Source organism: Pygoscelis adeliae, unplaced genomic scaffold, assembly GCF_000699105.1.
Source record: "Pygoscelis adeliae isolate BGI_AS28 unplaced genomic scaffold, ASM69910v1 Scaffold377, whole genome shotgun sequence".
Classification (NCBI taxonomy): domain Eukaryota; kingdom Metazoa; phylum Chordata; class Aves; order Sphenisciformes; family Spheniscidae; genus Pygoscelis; species Pygoscelis adeliae.
In genome coordinates, this window is record NW_008825210.1 from 764,457 (window position 1) to 778,872 (window position 14,416).

At 39.7% G+C, this 14,416-nt stretch overlaps 1 protein-coding gene across 1 annotated transcript in view; it reads right to left on the reverse strand.

The window, feature by feature from the left end:
* The window catches only part of PPP4R2 (protein phosphatase 4, regulatory subunit 2), a 37,333-nt gene that overhangs the window by 18,756 nt on the left and 4,161 nt on the right, over positions 1-14,416 (reverse strand). The window contains exon 3 of the mRNA XM_009329014.1: positions 13,739-13,820. Coding sequence (XP_009327289.1) covers positions 13,739-13,820 — 82 coding nt within the window. The remainder of the gene's footprint in view (positions 1-13,738; positions 13,821-14,416) is intronic.

Sequence of the window (14,416 nt, forward strand, 5' to 3'; positions counted from 1 at the left end):
TGTATTTAGTACTACACTGGAAGGCTTTGCTACAACACAGTGATCCCCAACATTACTAGATGACTTAGACATTGTGTCGATTGGACTGCAAGTCTCCACAAGTGCAGAAGACAACCAGGGTAAGTTACCTATCTCCTTTTTAGCAACTGTATTAAAATATCAGACACTTAACACTACGGTAGTATATATGGCTTGCACACTTTAGACAAACTCTACAGGATTTTCAGTTTCAAACTTCAATAAGACCCATGGAAGGTAAGTGGGACAAAACCTAAAATCAACTGAAGAACAGGAGGAAGAATTCAGAGTGCCTAAAATAAGGCTACCTCCCGAAATGAAGGTACTGCAATTATTTCGTGTATCTTTCTGGAATTGCTTCACAGATTACAGGTTTAATTAAGAAAAACATTATATTGAAGGGATGTTAAGCTTCTAGAAACCTAGCTATGTACTTAAAACATGAAGAGTCCCAGGAGTCCTGGTGGGATGCCTGTCTTCCGATTTCACAGTGTTTAAGTTCATTACAAAATTACTTGGTTTAAATTTTAAGAGGATGCCATCTGTTTTGGAGAGATGCTATATACCACAAAGAACATAAAATGAAAAGGAAAACAAAGCAGATCTACTATTGATTCTGTTCATTGAACAGGCCATAAAAAAACATCAGAACTTAGTAAAAGGAGGGAGCACTTCCCTCTCCACCCTTCTCCTACTATTAGCTCTCCAACAAGCAGAAATAAAAAAATAAGAAGTACAAAATAGTATATTTAGGATGCAAACACTTCATGTTCACCTAACTGATTTTAAGGCAAAGTCCTCAGAACACAGAAGGAAAGAACCAGAGGACAATCTCGGAGGGATTCACTTAACATGTAACAAAAGATACGAGTCACTTATATTACCTCCCCCCCTCCAATTATTGTTGACTTTGATTACACTCCCACAGAGGCTTGCTAGTAGGAAACAGGTGTTTAAGTGAAATAACTTCCCAACTTTAGTAACTGTTTCCTCTCTTTTGTGCCTTATTCTAGAGCTCACAGAAGATGAAGATATACTCTCAGACACAGTAATTTCCCCAGGCTGTCAGAAGCAAAATTAAAGTTTCATCCAAAACAAGTTAATTCCTCTTCTGTTCTGGTCTATCAACGGGATCTCGAGAACTACCTGAAAAGTCAAAAGGCACAGAAAATGAAGCAATCGTATCCAATTCAAACCCGTGTGCAAGGTGGCAAACTTTCCAGCGTGCTCTTCCACAGCCTCTATGCAAGATGCATCCAACCGGGAATGCTGTGGACTAGATGGAACATGCCACTTCTCAAATCAAAGATCCATCTCTGCCACCAGAGAGCACAGAACTTATCCCCAGGCATGAGAAGCCCCAGGGTGGTTCCCTTCCCCCCAGGCTGCAGAAAGGGCAGCACCTGGGAGTCAGTGTCAGGAGCCTGCCCAGGGCCGACTGTCCCACTCCCTGGCAGCAGCACGGCAACCAGAGCACCATCGAAGAGATGCTCTCCAGCAGAGTCAGTAGCTAAAGCTGTGCAGAGGAATTGACAGATTGCAGTCCTCTGGGGGAAAGGAGACCGAGGCCACTCTCTTCCTCTCATTCATCTCCTTCCTCTGTTACCTCTGTTCTTTGGGATGGGAAGACAGTAGATAGAGCCTACTCCCTCTATTCTTTTTTTGTTGTTTTGTTTTAACCTTCACCTTACTTAGCACACCCTAATTTCAGATATATTGATTGGGTATAAACAAGGATACCTTCAAGTACACAGTTACACAGAAGGGGGTGCACAAGCTAAAAATCTTGTTAAGAACTGCCTGTAAAACACAATCCCCAGCATTTTCGTACCAAAAAAAAACCAACAAACTGTTGCCATTTGACATTTTAAGTTTTTGTACAGGAATTACTAGTTCACTATTTATTATATAAATAATAAAGCTTGCTTCTTAACAAGGAGTGCTCAATGGTAGAGAAATGGCTTTCAATTTTTTCAGAAAATACCCCTGAAAAATTCTGGCGTAGAAAGCTGGCAACACTGAACTCTCATTAACGGGGAGATGAGCTATGCTGTAGTTCCGCAGGGGTTTCATCACAGTGCAGAGAAGGATGGCACTGCCCCACCACACGTACTTATCCTTATACCTGGTCTACACCAAAAGGGGCAAGCCTGCTCTGCTGCTCCCACACATTCCTGTGATCCCACACACAGGGAGGAAAAGCAGATCACTAATCTAACCACAAAATTAATGCTACAGATAAGGAAGAATAAGATGTGTGATGTGACTAGTACAGAGCAGAGCCATTCCTTTAAGCACCTGCACTCATGTACCAGATAAAAGAACATACCTTACTTAATTCCACTCTTGCTTCAAATATTCATTGAATTTTAAACTTTTTTCCTACTTCCTGTGCTTTACTTTAACACTATTTCGATGCAATTAATTTTAGTGTCATCATTTTGCACATTGTTTCTATTTTCACCATCCACACAGTGCAGATTAACACAGGGAATTCCAAACGACAATAGATTTACACAGTAAAATCCCCCGTGCATCAATGCAGACTAGTTTCTTAAATGCTTCTGGCAAGCAGACAAACCCTTCAACCTAACGTTACATTAAAGCCATAAGCAAGTGCTAGATTCTTAATCTGTGTTTCTGAATGAGCCATAAATTTTAAATTCTAGGTGATACAGCACGGTGAATTTACTGGAACATTGTGCTTTGCTGTAAACGGTATACTCCTATTAGGAAAACACACTGGCAAGCATTCCGCCTGGGGGAGCATCCTGTTCACTTTCACCTGATAACTCATGTAAAATTAAAACGCTCTCACGTTTTATCTTCATTAGGATTTGACCTCATGTTACCTATCACTTTAATTAAAAATATATTGGAAGAGCTCAAAAGAGGAAAAACTGGTATTTCCCACAAGCACAGAAGGTATATTTCCATTTTCACTCGCTGACTGTTGTCGGCCTAAATTAAGTCTTTGCTCTCCTCCTTGTGAGCATGACGAGCTCATTCCAGAGCCACGGAAACTGTAATACATTAGAACTACATCTACTTCAGTAGTATGAGTGTTCACCTCTCTACTACTTGCAAATTACTACTGCTATTGCCAGAAACAACAAAGATTAAGACTTAGTTATGGAAACAGACAGCTGATGAATACATTAAAGTAGTATGTGTAATCATCAAGGGACTAATTCTGATTTATGCTGAGAAATAGTCAGTTGACTCCAACAGAATACAGCTGTTCCACAGAACAGAAAAAACCTGAACTAGGACTCAGAATTTTTCAAGAAAGTACATTTCTTAATATAGCTATCTAAAACCACACTCAAGTACCTTTCTTGTCTTTTATTGTAAAGGCAAAAACTGACCACAGAACAAAAAAAGTACAAAATTACAACAGATTCTTCATTCAAGAATTAAATTCCTTATAGCAGAGTGGAAAGCAATATGCACAAAGTAACTGAAAGCCTTCAAAACTTCCACAAACCACCAGCAGTGGCTTATCTATAAAGACAAAAGTAAAAGTAAATGGTATTTTCATTAAATTTCCCTCTTCCACCTGAAAAGTTTACTTGAAGTTACCTTTGGCTGATAAGAATAAACTGGTGTATTTACTGAACTATTCCACTTACTGTGCTTCTGCATTGTGTACCAATATGTAAATTCTTACCTTACTCCAGTTTCTTATTCTTCATGTTATTTCATTTATGCACATATTCAAATAACAGTTCTTATAAATCTCAAGTTTTATTACAAGTGGAATGATTACCCCAGATATTGACTTTCCCATAAAGCGCACACCAATTACAAAGCTTTCCAAGTCTTACAAACACAGACTTTTGGATAAGCATCAAATACCAGCTAAGTCCTCCCATCTGAGCAATATCAACTCTGCTTAACTTATTTACAATTTAGCTACTTTTTTTTTCCCTATTATGTAGAAAAATCACTAGTTCAGGGAACCACACTAAACTTATGCCACAATATATGCAGCCTTAGTATCTTCCTACTGTCACATATTTTACAAGATACTTCATCCGAACAGATTTTATTTCTCTAGCTCTGGATAATTTTTTTTACCAATTGTCATGGTTTAACCCCAGCTGGCAACTAAGCTCCACACAGCCACTCACTCACTTCCCCCTGGTGGGATGGGAGAGAGAATTGGAAGAGTAAAAGTGAGAAAACTCATAGGTTGAGATAAAGACAGTTTAATAGGCAAAGCAAAAGCCGCACATGCAAGCAAAGCAAAACAAGGAATTCATTCACTGCTTCCCATGGGCAGGCAGGTGTTGAGCCATCCCCAGGAAAGCAGGGCTCCATCACGCATCACGGTGACTTGGGAAGACAAACGCCATCACTCCAAACGTCCCCCCCTTCCTTCTTCTCCCCCCGGCTTTATATGCTGAGCATGACGTCATACAGTGTGGAATACCCCTTGGGTCAGTTGGGGTCAGCTGTCCCGGCTGTGTCCCCTCCCAACCTCTTGTGCCCCCCCAGCCTGCTCGCTGGTGGGGTGGGGTGAGGAGCAGAAAAGGCCTTGACTCTGTGTCAGCACTGCTCAGCAATAACGAAAACATCCCTGTGTTATCAACACTGTTTTCAGCACAAATCCAAAACATCGCCCCATACCAGCTGCTGGGAAGAAAATTAACTCTACCCTAGCCAAAACCAGCACACCAATATTCTGTGCAATTATTACATTTACCTTTGTAAAAAATTTCATTTATCACCCTTTGTACTAGATTATCTTAAAATCATTTGAGTTTTGTGTACTTCTTAATCTGTTTGACAATCTTCTAAATAATATTTCCTGTGTAACTTAATTATAAAACACACAGAATTGGTCAGAAGTCTAAGTAATCACTTTGTGTACAGCAACTTTTCTCAGCCCATATCTGCCTCATTTCTGTAGAATGTATCTTCAAGACAGGGACTAGATTACTACACATTTCTGCAACACTTAATGCAAGACTTTGATCCAATTATTACTACAACAAACTATACTAGGACTAATTATTTCAGAGAGGCATAATTTCAGTGACCATATTCTTGAAATTTCATTTTTAATCTTTAAACTTCAATTAAAGGGCATTCACATCAACCTTAGAATTGTAAACAATATCACTTAAGCAACTAGTACAAAAAGTTCAGGAGGGGGGAAGGTATCCGACTTCTCTCACAAGTTACAATCACATGAGCCCTAAGAACATTTATATTCATCTGCTCTACCAAAGATAACTGTAGCTGCATTTGAATAGCACTAGCCAAACAGATCGTCAAGAGCAGACAGGCATTATCTGTGTCAAAATACCTCCCAAAAACCACTTACATAGTCCAGAACTGCTTTTAACATGATTGGACATTTTGTTGAAATTTAGACAACCATATTTATTTCAACTCTAACAATTCTGTGGATTATTCCTAGCTTTTAATTATTTCCATTTCAGATAAAGTTTGCCTGAACAGATTAGCGTTCACTAAGGCATGTTTCAAGAGCGATGCTGTGCATATTCCACAGCACAATTCAGAGTGCATCCATTCAACAGAAATTGCACAGAAAAATAATCCATCAGGCAAAGGCACAATATAATTCTATAGTACTCTGGAGCTGATGCAGGCAGAATACAGAAACATTAAATAGATGACACTTTCTCAATAAAACTGTATAGCAGCAGAAGCCCAGGAGTCAAAATTTAAGAAAAGTAAGTAAAGCATATTTAAAAGTCTTCCTGAATTTGCAGCAAGTTAAAATTAGCAACTCTATAGGAGCTACCTATAGAAAAATCACTCTGAGTAAGATAAAATTAATGTTTGGATAATTGCATATATAAATATATCACCTCTTCCATAGGCAAACTAAATTCCACATATCTACTAATACAGGACACTGAAGTCCTTCCAGCTATCGCCAGTTTGCACAGAATAGCCAAAGAAACAAAAGAAACGCTGTAACTCCTCTGGTAAGTGTAGCTGTTAAATCACCGGTGCATAGAGATCCACAGGTTACCTCAGAAGAGCAGTAGACCACACTGAGATAATACTACCATATCTTTACTATATTGAGCAATAAAGCTGGGAAACAAGGTTAAGGAAAATGCACCCTGCGCAACTACTTCTGGATCTGAATTTTCTGGATCTGAATTTAGTTTGCACTGTATTCCTATGCTTGCCAGTTCATGCATTGTCCCACAAAAACACAGGCTTCGCTCAGGTCTGAAAGCAGTACTACTAGCATCAGGTAAATTGCACTTCTATTGCTAATTCCTTCCAAAACTGCAAACAAAAGCCACCCAATTGGCTTCTACACAAGGCAGTTCAGCTGACACACAATAAGCTTCAGCTGACAAGGTACACCCTACTTCAATGACCTAATACACAGGCATTAAGTGTTTCTGCAACATCACGCTCCCTTACCACTTCTGAGCAAAGCCCCACCAGGTGTAGCCATCATGGAAATCTTGTAACTGGCTTCAAGTAGTAGTATTTCTAAAACTGAGACCTGCCAGTCACATACCAGCTTTGTGGAAAAGCAGCATCAGCCTGGCTTATCCACAAACTTGATAATCCACCACCCCCCCAGACGACCAGACTGCTTTGGATCCTCCCTTCTGCATGCACCATTGCCTTGTTCCTTCCCCCCAACATGTGCCATCAAGCATGAACCTTCCCAAAATCTGCAGACAGGAAGAAGGAGCAAGGCTCATCAATTACAAGGTCAAAACAGAAAGACATCCTTGCTACTGTAAAGTGTAGTATGGAATGGAACAATACCCAAATGTCTGGGAAAGTACTTCAAATGAAATAGTAATGAGCAAGGCCACCATGGAACAGGAGACTTGAGGCCCACTGGAAAAGAGAGAGGTAATCCTGAGGCAGCCACCACAGCTGTGAAGAAACATTACTATGAGGTCAAGGTAAGAACCAACAGAAACTCTGAGCATGAGAACAAATCCAATTAAGCAATGCAGGAAAACTGAGCTTGAAGAGTAGAAGGATGCGAACAGGATACTACTACAGGTGACCACCAGAAGCACATGCAACTGTATTAACTGCTACAGAATGAATGGTGGGGTGGGTTTCTGCACAAAGTAACAGTGAACTGTCTGCAAAAAGACTGGCAGGGAGTGTGCTTATAAGAACAGACTGTATATAGCAACAGGGAAGAAAGACGTACTTACAAATGCAAGTCTGCATGCGCATCGTTACATTTGCAGTTAAAATAGTCCAATTACACTGAAAAGTTAGCATTGCTATGAGGAGCTTGCCTTTTGTCTTTCTTTACATGTGTATTCTAGAGAGAGACTAAAGTTTATTAGGATCAGTTCATCACGCACATTTTATAATGGTAGTTAAAGTTTGACCTTTATACTGTACACCCCACTCCCAACAGATACAAAGTGCCAGCATTTAAAATAAAACACTACAATAGTGTGCGTTTCCTAAAGGAGCAAGCGATTTCATCTGTATCACAATTGATTCCTCTGAAGTACCACAACTGTACATTTGATACATACATGCTTTTTTATAATACAGGTAAGAGAGCCAGGAAGCTAATTATCTTTGACAAAGACAAATCAGCAGGCATTTCAATGGAGATTCCTGTCCTTTGGAGGCATCAGTGGATTACAAGACAGAAAACACAGTGGAATGGGAATTAGTGGGGAATAACTCCAGCCACTTAGTGGAATGGAGTTAGTGAGGAATAATAGTAGGAAACAATGCAAGGAAGTTTACTCACATCTCTTGCTTCACTGAGAACATGGAAATGGAAGAGGCCTATACTAACAAAGGCACACAGACTTCTTTCAGAAAATATTATCCTGTTTATTATGGCAGGAACTTGAGAATTTTTTTATTTCATTAAAAAAAAAAAAAAACAACACAAGGAATTACATTCCCCCAGTAGTTCTAAAGATTTCCAGGTAATGACTTGCCTCCAAATCAGAAGATTTTCAAACTACTCAAAAAATACTAGCATGCACATGTCAATCAACAAAACTGCTAGTTGAATAAAACTAGAGAACATACTTTATAGAAAAAAGTAGACAAATTTAAGTACGTGAAATAAGCCAAAGGACATATGGCTACAAAAATCTACATATTTGTAACATAAGAAAGGAAATTACTACACGAGAGTTCAGAATACATCATTAAAACACTAAAGCTGAGAATGGGAACTTATTCTCATACACGTTCATATCTCCACTCACATCTTTTCTAGAGCTAACAAACTATTTCACTGCTGTAACAAAATAATATAAAAGCTAAACTGGTCCAAAAAAGTGTTCCAAAGGTGTAGTAAGAAAAAAAAAATGTTCACTGCTACATAGGGTACATGAAACAGTATCAAAGGGTCAAAAATACCTTTTGCCATTATCTTTGATAGAACTACAGTTATGTAACTTACATTTACAGTTACATAATTTACCAACAGCAAATCGTCCCTGATCTACCTGGCTGACTCTGTCAATGAGGGAAGATGAGCGGACACTGTTAACTCAGCTTTAGCAAGACATACAGCAGTCTCCCACAGCATCTTGGTAGCTACAGACTCGGTGGACCATCAGGCCTACACAGGAACGGTTGTGATCAACGGGGTCCAAAGTCTAACCGCAGCCACTTACAAATGATGTTGCTCAGAGTCAATACTGGGGCCAATACCTGTGCTGGTAGAGGGGAAGCTGAACATCCGTCAGCGTGGCCTTGCTGTGACAAAGGCTGCCTGCACACTGGGTTACATTTGCAATACCTGATAAAGTGTTTTTACCTGGCACTTACAAGACCATAACCACAACACTTTGTCCGGTTTGGGGTCATGCAACGCCAAAGACAGCAGAAAGACTGAGATGAGCAGAAGGTCACTAAGATGGTTAACAGCGTTGCAGCACACAACCTAGGCGGGAAGCTAAGGCAGCATGTCTTCTGGAAAACAGAAGGCTATGGTGGAGGAATCTAACTGGTCTTTCACCACTGAAGGGGTAACTGTGTACAGGCAAGATGGAAACAGACTCCCTTCAAAGATGCACAAATGAGGGGTAAGAGGCAGTGGTCCCAGGTTGCTGCAAGGGAAACATTTTTTCCAGGGCACGCGGTTAAGCAGTGAACAGGGAGCCAAACAGAGGCTATGCAATTGCCATCACCGGAGATTTTCAGACGAGGTGCACAAAGCCCTAAGCAACCTAAACTAACTTTGGAATTAGCTCCCCCTGAGTACAGGGTCTGACTGGATGACCTCCAGAAGTCCCTTCCAGCTTACATTATTCTATGATGATACTACAGATGTTCATATTTGCTCTACAATCACATGTATTAAACTTGAGTCAAGAAACTTGGCAGAAAAGCATTTATGTTGGTCCTCAAGGAAACCAGCAAAAAGACAACTTCTGTCTTCAGGCTTAGATGAGGTGCAAATTAATATTCCAGATCTTCCAGGGAAACTCTGAGGAAAGTATCTGACTACACAAAGAAATAAAAACAGAATGTATTTTAATGGCTGTTTATACTGTGTTCAGGGCAAAAACTGGTATAAATACATTACATCCTGGCCAGGCCAGTGTCCTCTACTTAAGCCTAGAACTAGTTTAGAGTTAATCACTTCTGCCTATATACTGTATCTCTGCAGATTTTGGTACTTCACTATTTATTTCTGGATCCCTTCGCTGTCAGTAAGCATCTGTATTATACTTTCCACTATAGTAAGCCACTAAAACTGTGCTTTATAGGTTGCCTGCCCCAGGGCAGGAGTGGGGGAAATGCAGAGAAAATTGACATAAATTTTTGTGATTGCTTTTGTTTTCTAAGTTTTATTTTCAACTTTACAACCAAAGGAAAAGTCTAGTTTTCCTTTCCAGTCCAACAAATTGGATTTTCTTGATGAAGTACCTAAATAAATGGTTTAGAAACATTTTTGCTATTGAAGGGGCAGAGTGATTTTAAATCCAAGATTTTTTCCTAAGTGGTAAGAGAAAAATGTATTTTAAATACAAGACACAAGATCACACAAGTGATCTTCATATCCATTCTTTAAGAATTCTTCAGAAGAACAAAAAAGTATTTCACTTTTGCATTTCACTTCTAGTATTGCAGTGCTGTGACTTTTATACCATCTCTTAAAACCGTTTCTACTTCAGAAAAGGTAGATCAGTGGACTTCTTATGCAAAAAACAAGCACAAAAACATATCCTGTTTTTAAAGAAGCCTTTCAGATACAGTAAAGTATTAAAACTAACAAATTCCATATATCTTCACTTTACTCAGTTTTGCAAGTCACGCTGATCTTTTACAAACTAGAAAAAAGGAGGTTATAATGATCTTCCCTGACTATACTTGGTCTCACTAAGGAAATTCCGTGTTAGTATCTTAGTAAAAAGTCAATTCAATTAAGGAGTACATCACTCCCCTGAAAAGAAAAAAGTCCCAAGACTCAACACAAGATTAAAAAAGGTTGAACCATAGCCTTAGGTGAGATATAAAGTTTAAGTCTTACCATAGCAACCATTAAGAAACAAAAATATTTTGGAGTAGCCAAGCAATCAAGCTTTTGCTTCTGTTCACCTATAATAAAGGAAATTTAGACTGGCTTTTGTAAATGCAGGCCATAATCTCACAAACAATTAAGTGAATGGTTAACTTTGCACAAGAAGATAGCTTAAACTTCAAATAGATGAAGTTAACACACGTGATTGCACAGTTCGGCTTTCACTGCAAGGTACTGATAACACAACGAAGTTTACACTGATAACATAACCAAATTTAGCAACATTTTTATTCCAGACCTTCCTTGTAAATGAAAAAGACTTTTAATTACAATAAAGACACTCTGAAGAGCCTTATCATAGCTGCAGCGCTGGCTTATACAACTCCCACCCTTTGTTCCTCCCCTACACCGCCTCTTCAGTTGTGCTGGGGTTTGACATACCAGTTAACATGGACAAAACAAGCTGGATCAATGAGCTGAACCTTGTTAAAAACAGTACTGCCAAAAAGAAAGTTACTTACAACTGCGAGCAGTTTCCTGCTCGAGGTTACTATGCAGCTACATAAACAGTTGAACAAGCACAAGTTAAACAGTGATACAAGGGCCGCGTTAGCCAAGACTGCTGCCAAGAGAAATACTAGTAAAATTACAGCCTAACCTAAACCTGCATCTACCTGTTCGTAACTCACTCAGATGAATAAGCACATTGAAACAAATGGGGGCAGGGAGGTACCCAATGGCCTTACATGAGCCCATGCTCTCAATCTGTTAAACAAGCTACGTATGCCACAATCATGCTTTGATGAGAACCTTAAAAGTAATTTTAATTTACTTCATTAGCACCCTTTCAAACTAAGTTTACTAATCTTTTACAAGATCTGCTGCAACTATGTCCAGAAGAGGTATGGGGCGTGGGGGGGTGATAACGCTTTACATTTAACCCAGGATGTAGACTGCAGTATATCATCTAAAAATCAGTATTCATCATAGAGTGAGTTAAAAAGTGAGAGGACCCCCATGAATGCTATATAACTCTCCTAGAAGCAACAATAACTCAAAGCAAAAATACTTCACATTTCACTTGTCCTTATTTGCCTTGGTCCTCACTTACATGGGTACTTTTTGTTTGTTACTTCAGGAACAGGCTGTGACTGAATAAGATCCATTGTTTTTCAATAAATAAGTCTGCAAACCGTTTGTGTAATTACCCCTGACTTAACCATCCTTTTTTTTTCTCCCACACTGAGCTCTGAACTTCATAAAAATCCTAAAAAAAGTCACTACAAACTATTATTTTAGATTTCACCTTTATTTATTAGTGGTTTAATTTCTATTAAATAAAGTTACTTTTGCGTAACTGGAGATAAAGAATATTTAGCTCATTTTGAATTAACATGTATTTGGTAGGTTTGTGTACTCAGGAACACTTTTACAGTGGTCAAGCTGTACTAGCTTAAAAATACATTAAGTTCTTACAATGCATATTACCAACCTTTACATGAACGTTTACCATGAGATTTTAATTTTTACTCATTTCTTCCTGATACTTCGATACATAACACATCAGTGAAAACAGAAGCATATTTGATGAAGAAATACAGACTTTGGTAGATAATGGGAAGCAAATTAAACATTATGGAACAGTATTTCCATGTCTGTCTCCAGATTATATTAGATACTCCTGATGTTCACATCCGACACTTTCTAAAAAACAATTTAATGCAACTGAAAGCTTCAAGAATGCTGAAAAAAGCTACAGACGTGAAAAAAAACAAAGAAAACCCTGGAAACATAGAAGGCCAGGGTCTGCATGAAGTTCTAAATGATAGATACCAGTTCAGGTTGAAGCAATAGTTTGTAATAATCAAATAATAATTTAAAGGAAAAAAAAAATCTAGGTTTCCCATATGGAAATAAAATCAGGAGTTTATTCATTCTCCAAGTTTCACATAGAGAAGAATTTTCCCAAGAACTTGCCCCTATACAATCACTTTTTAAAATTACTTTGGAATATAGACAATAGTGGCAGAAACAATAAAAACACCCTGAAGAATTATTTCAGATCAGGAAAAATATTTTAAACATATTACACAGACAAAACACACCACAGTAAGCCCATACTAAAATAAGTACTATCCTAAAATATTAAGCGTTACAGCTGTATATTTCTGCTGAGCCAAAGCCTTCTACTCAAAGAGCAAAGTACATTTCAGAACTTGTTTTTCTTTGAAAACCATTAATTCAAGCAGTACTAGCAAGCTACCAAAAAAAAAAAAAAAAAACCAAACCACCAAAAACAAAAGCCCACCAAAACCTACAAACCTCTTACAAGTTAGAGGGATTGTAGAAACCCAAACAAAGCCCTTGCGATCACTGGTTGCTAACAAAACACTGGTAAAAGCACGTATCTCTTGCTGAAGCCTGTAGTCTGGCACTAGGCCTCAAAAACAAGGAGACAGCCTGGGAGCCAGAAAGTGAGCAACTCTACAGCAAGGCACCCAGGGAAGCCTTTCCCCTTCCTGCCAAATAGTGATCCAGCAAGGAAGTCACCCAGCGCAGCACCAGCGCTCATCCCTGACAAGGAGCCCGTAACACGGCTCCTTCCAGCTACATCACACCTTCGGATGGAAATCCACGAGGGTGATCTGTGAAAGAAAGTCCAGGAAAAGTGAAACTCCGGTGCGAGCTGACAAACGGGCGACTACGGAAATTCAGCGCAGCTATTAGTTCCCACACGTCTCCTCTGCAGAGCACACCTACCGATTCTCCCCTCTTCATCAAAAGCATTTAGACACAATCATCACACAGCGCGATATACAAAGCCTAGAAAGAAATAATCTAAGCCATTCATCTCTATGTAAATAATACTATTAGATACTGTATACCACAGATATTACAACAGTATACAACAGACATTACAACAGTGAGCTAAACTTTCCATTTAAAAAAACTGAATGTCACATAAAATGTAAAGAGCAACAGGTCTACTGTACTGAGCAGGATCAGTAAGACCTGACAGATACCCCTGAGCAAAGCCTATACAAAAAGTCCCCCTGTTAGATAAAACTAACTACCAGCAGACAAAACTAATCCACCCAAAATTACATGGGAACTAAGGCAAGCTTATTTAGCTCACGGAAGCAATCTACAGACAAAAAGAGAATCCAGGTAGCATCTCATTGACTTAAAATGCAGAAGCGTTATGAGCTACAACTGAAGATACCTGAAAAAGTCACTTACATCGTCTCTCCAGTCTTAGCAACATGGCAAAGAAACTGATCCAGTATTGGACACACTTCCTTCTTTCCTCTCTTCTCAAAATCTGTTGGTATGAGAATGACACAAGAAGAATGGTAAAAGAAGATAGGACAGAGCAAAAATTCATAATAATTAGCTATTTATTTGCTTTAACGATCAGTACAGCTCCCACAAAAATATTTTCACGCTTTCACAATGCTTTAGTTCTTCCCAAGAGCTCCACCAGCTTCCCAGCCCTGTAAAACACTTAATATTTTCGTGTGAAGAAACTACGTGCATCCGAGTAGCAAAAGTTGATTTGCAACTTCTTCTGAGCAGCTACAAGAGAGAAAGAGGCTGATTTCCTCAGGCTGCATCCAGCGAGGCAAGCTAGCACAGAACTGGACCGGGGAGGGAGAACAAGCAAAGGTGCGGGCGCGGGCCGAGGAAGGGAAGGCGGGCAGGCAGGCAGGCATGCGGGGGGAGCAGAGGGCACTCCAGGCGAGGGGAGCCCCGGGCCTGGAGGAGGAGGGGAGCCGGTGGGGTCACTAACCTCCCTCCGCTGCTCCCCCCCCCACGGAGCCCACAGCAAGCCCAGGGGGATCGCCAGGGCAGTGGGGACCAGGAGTTCACCCCTCCCCTTCCACCCAGGCAGCCCCCGGGTTTCTCCCCACTCTGTGG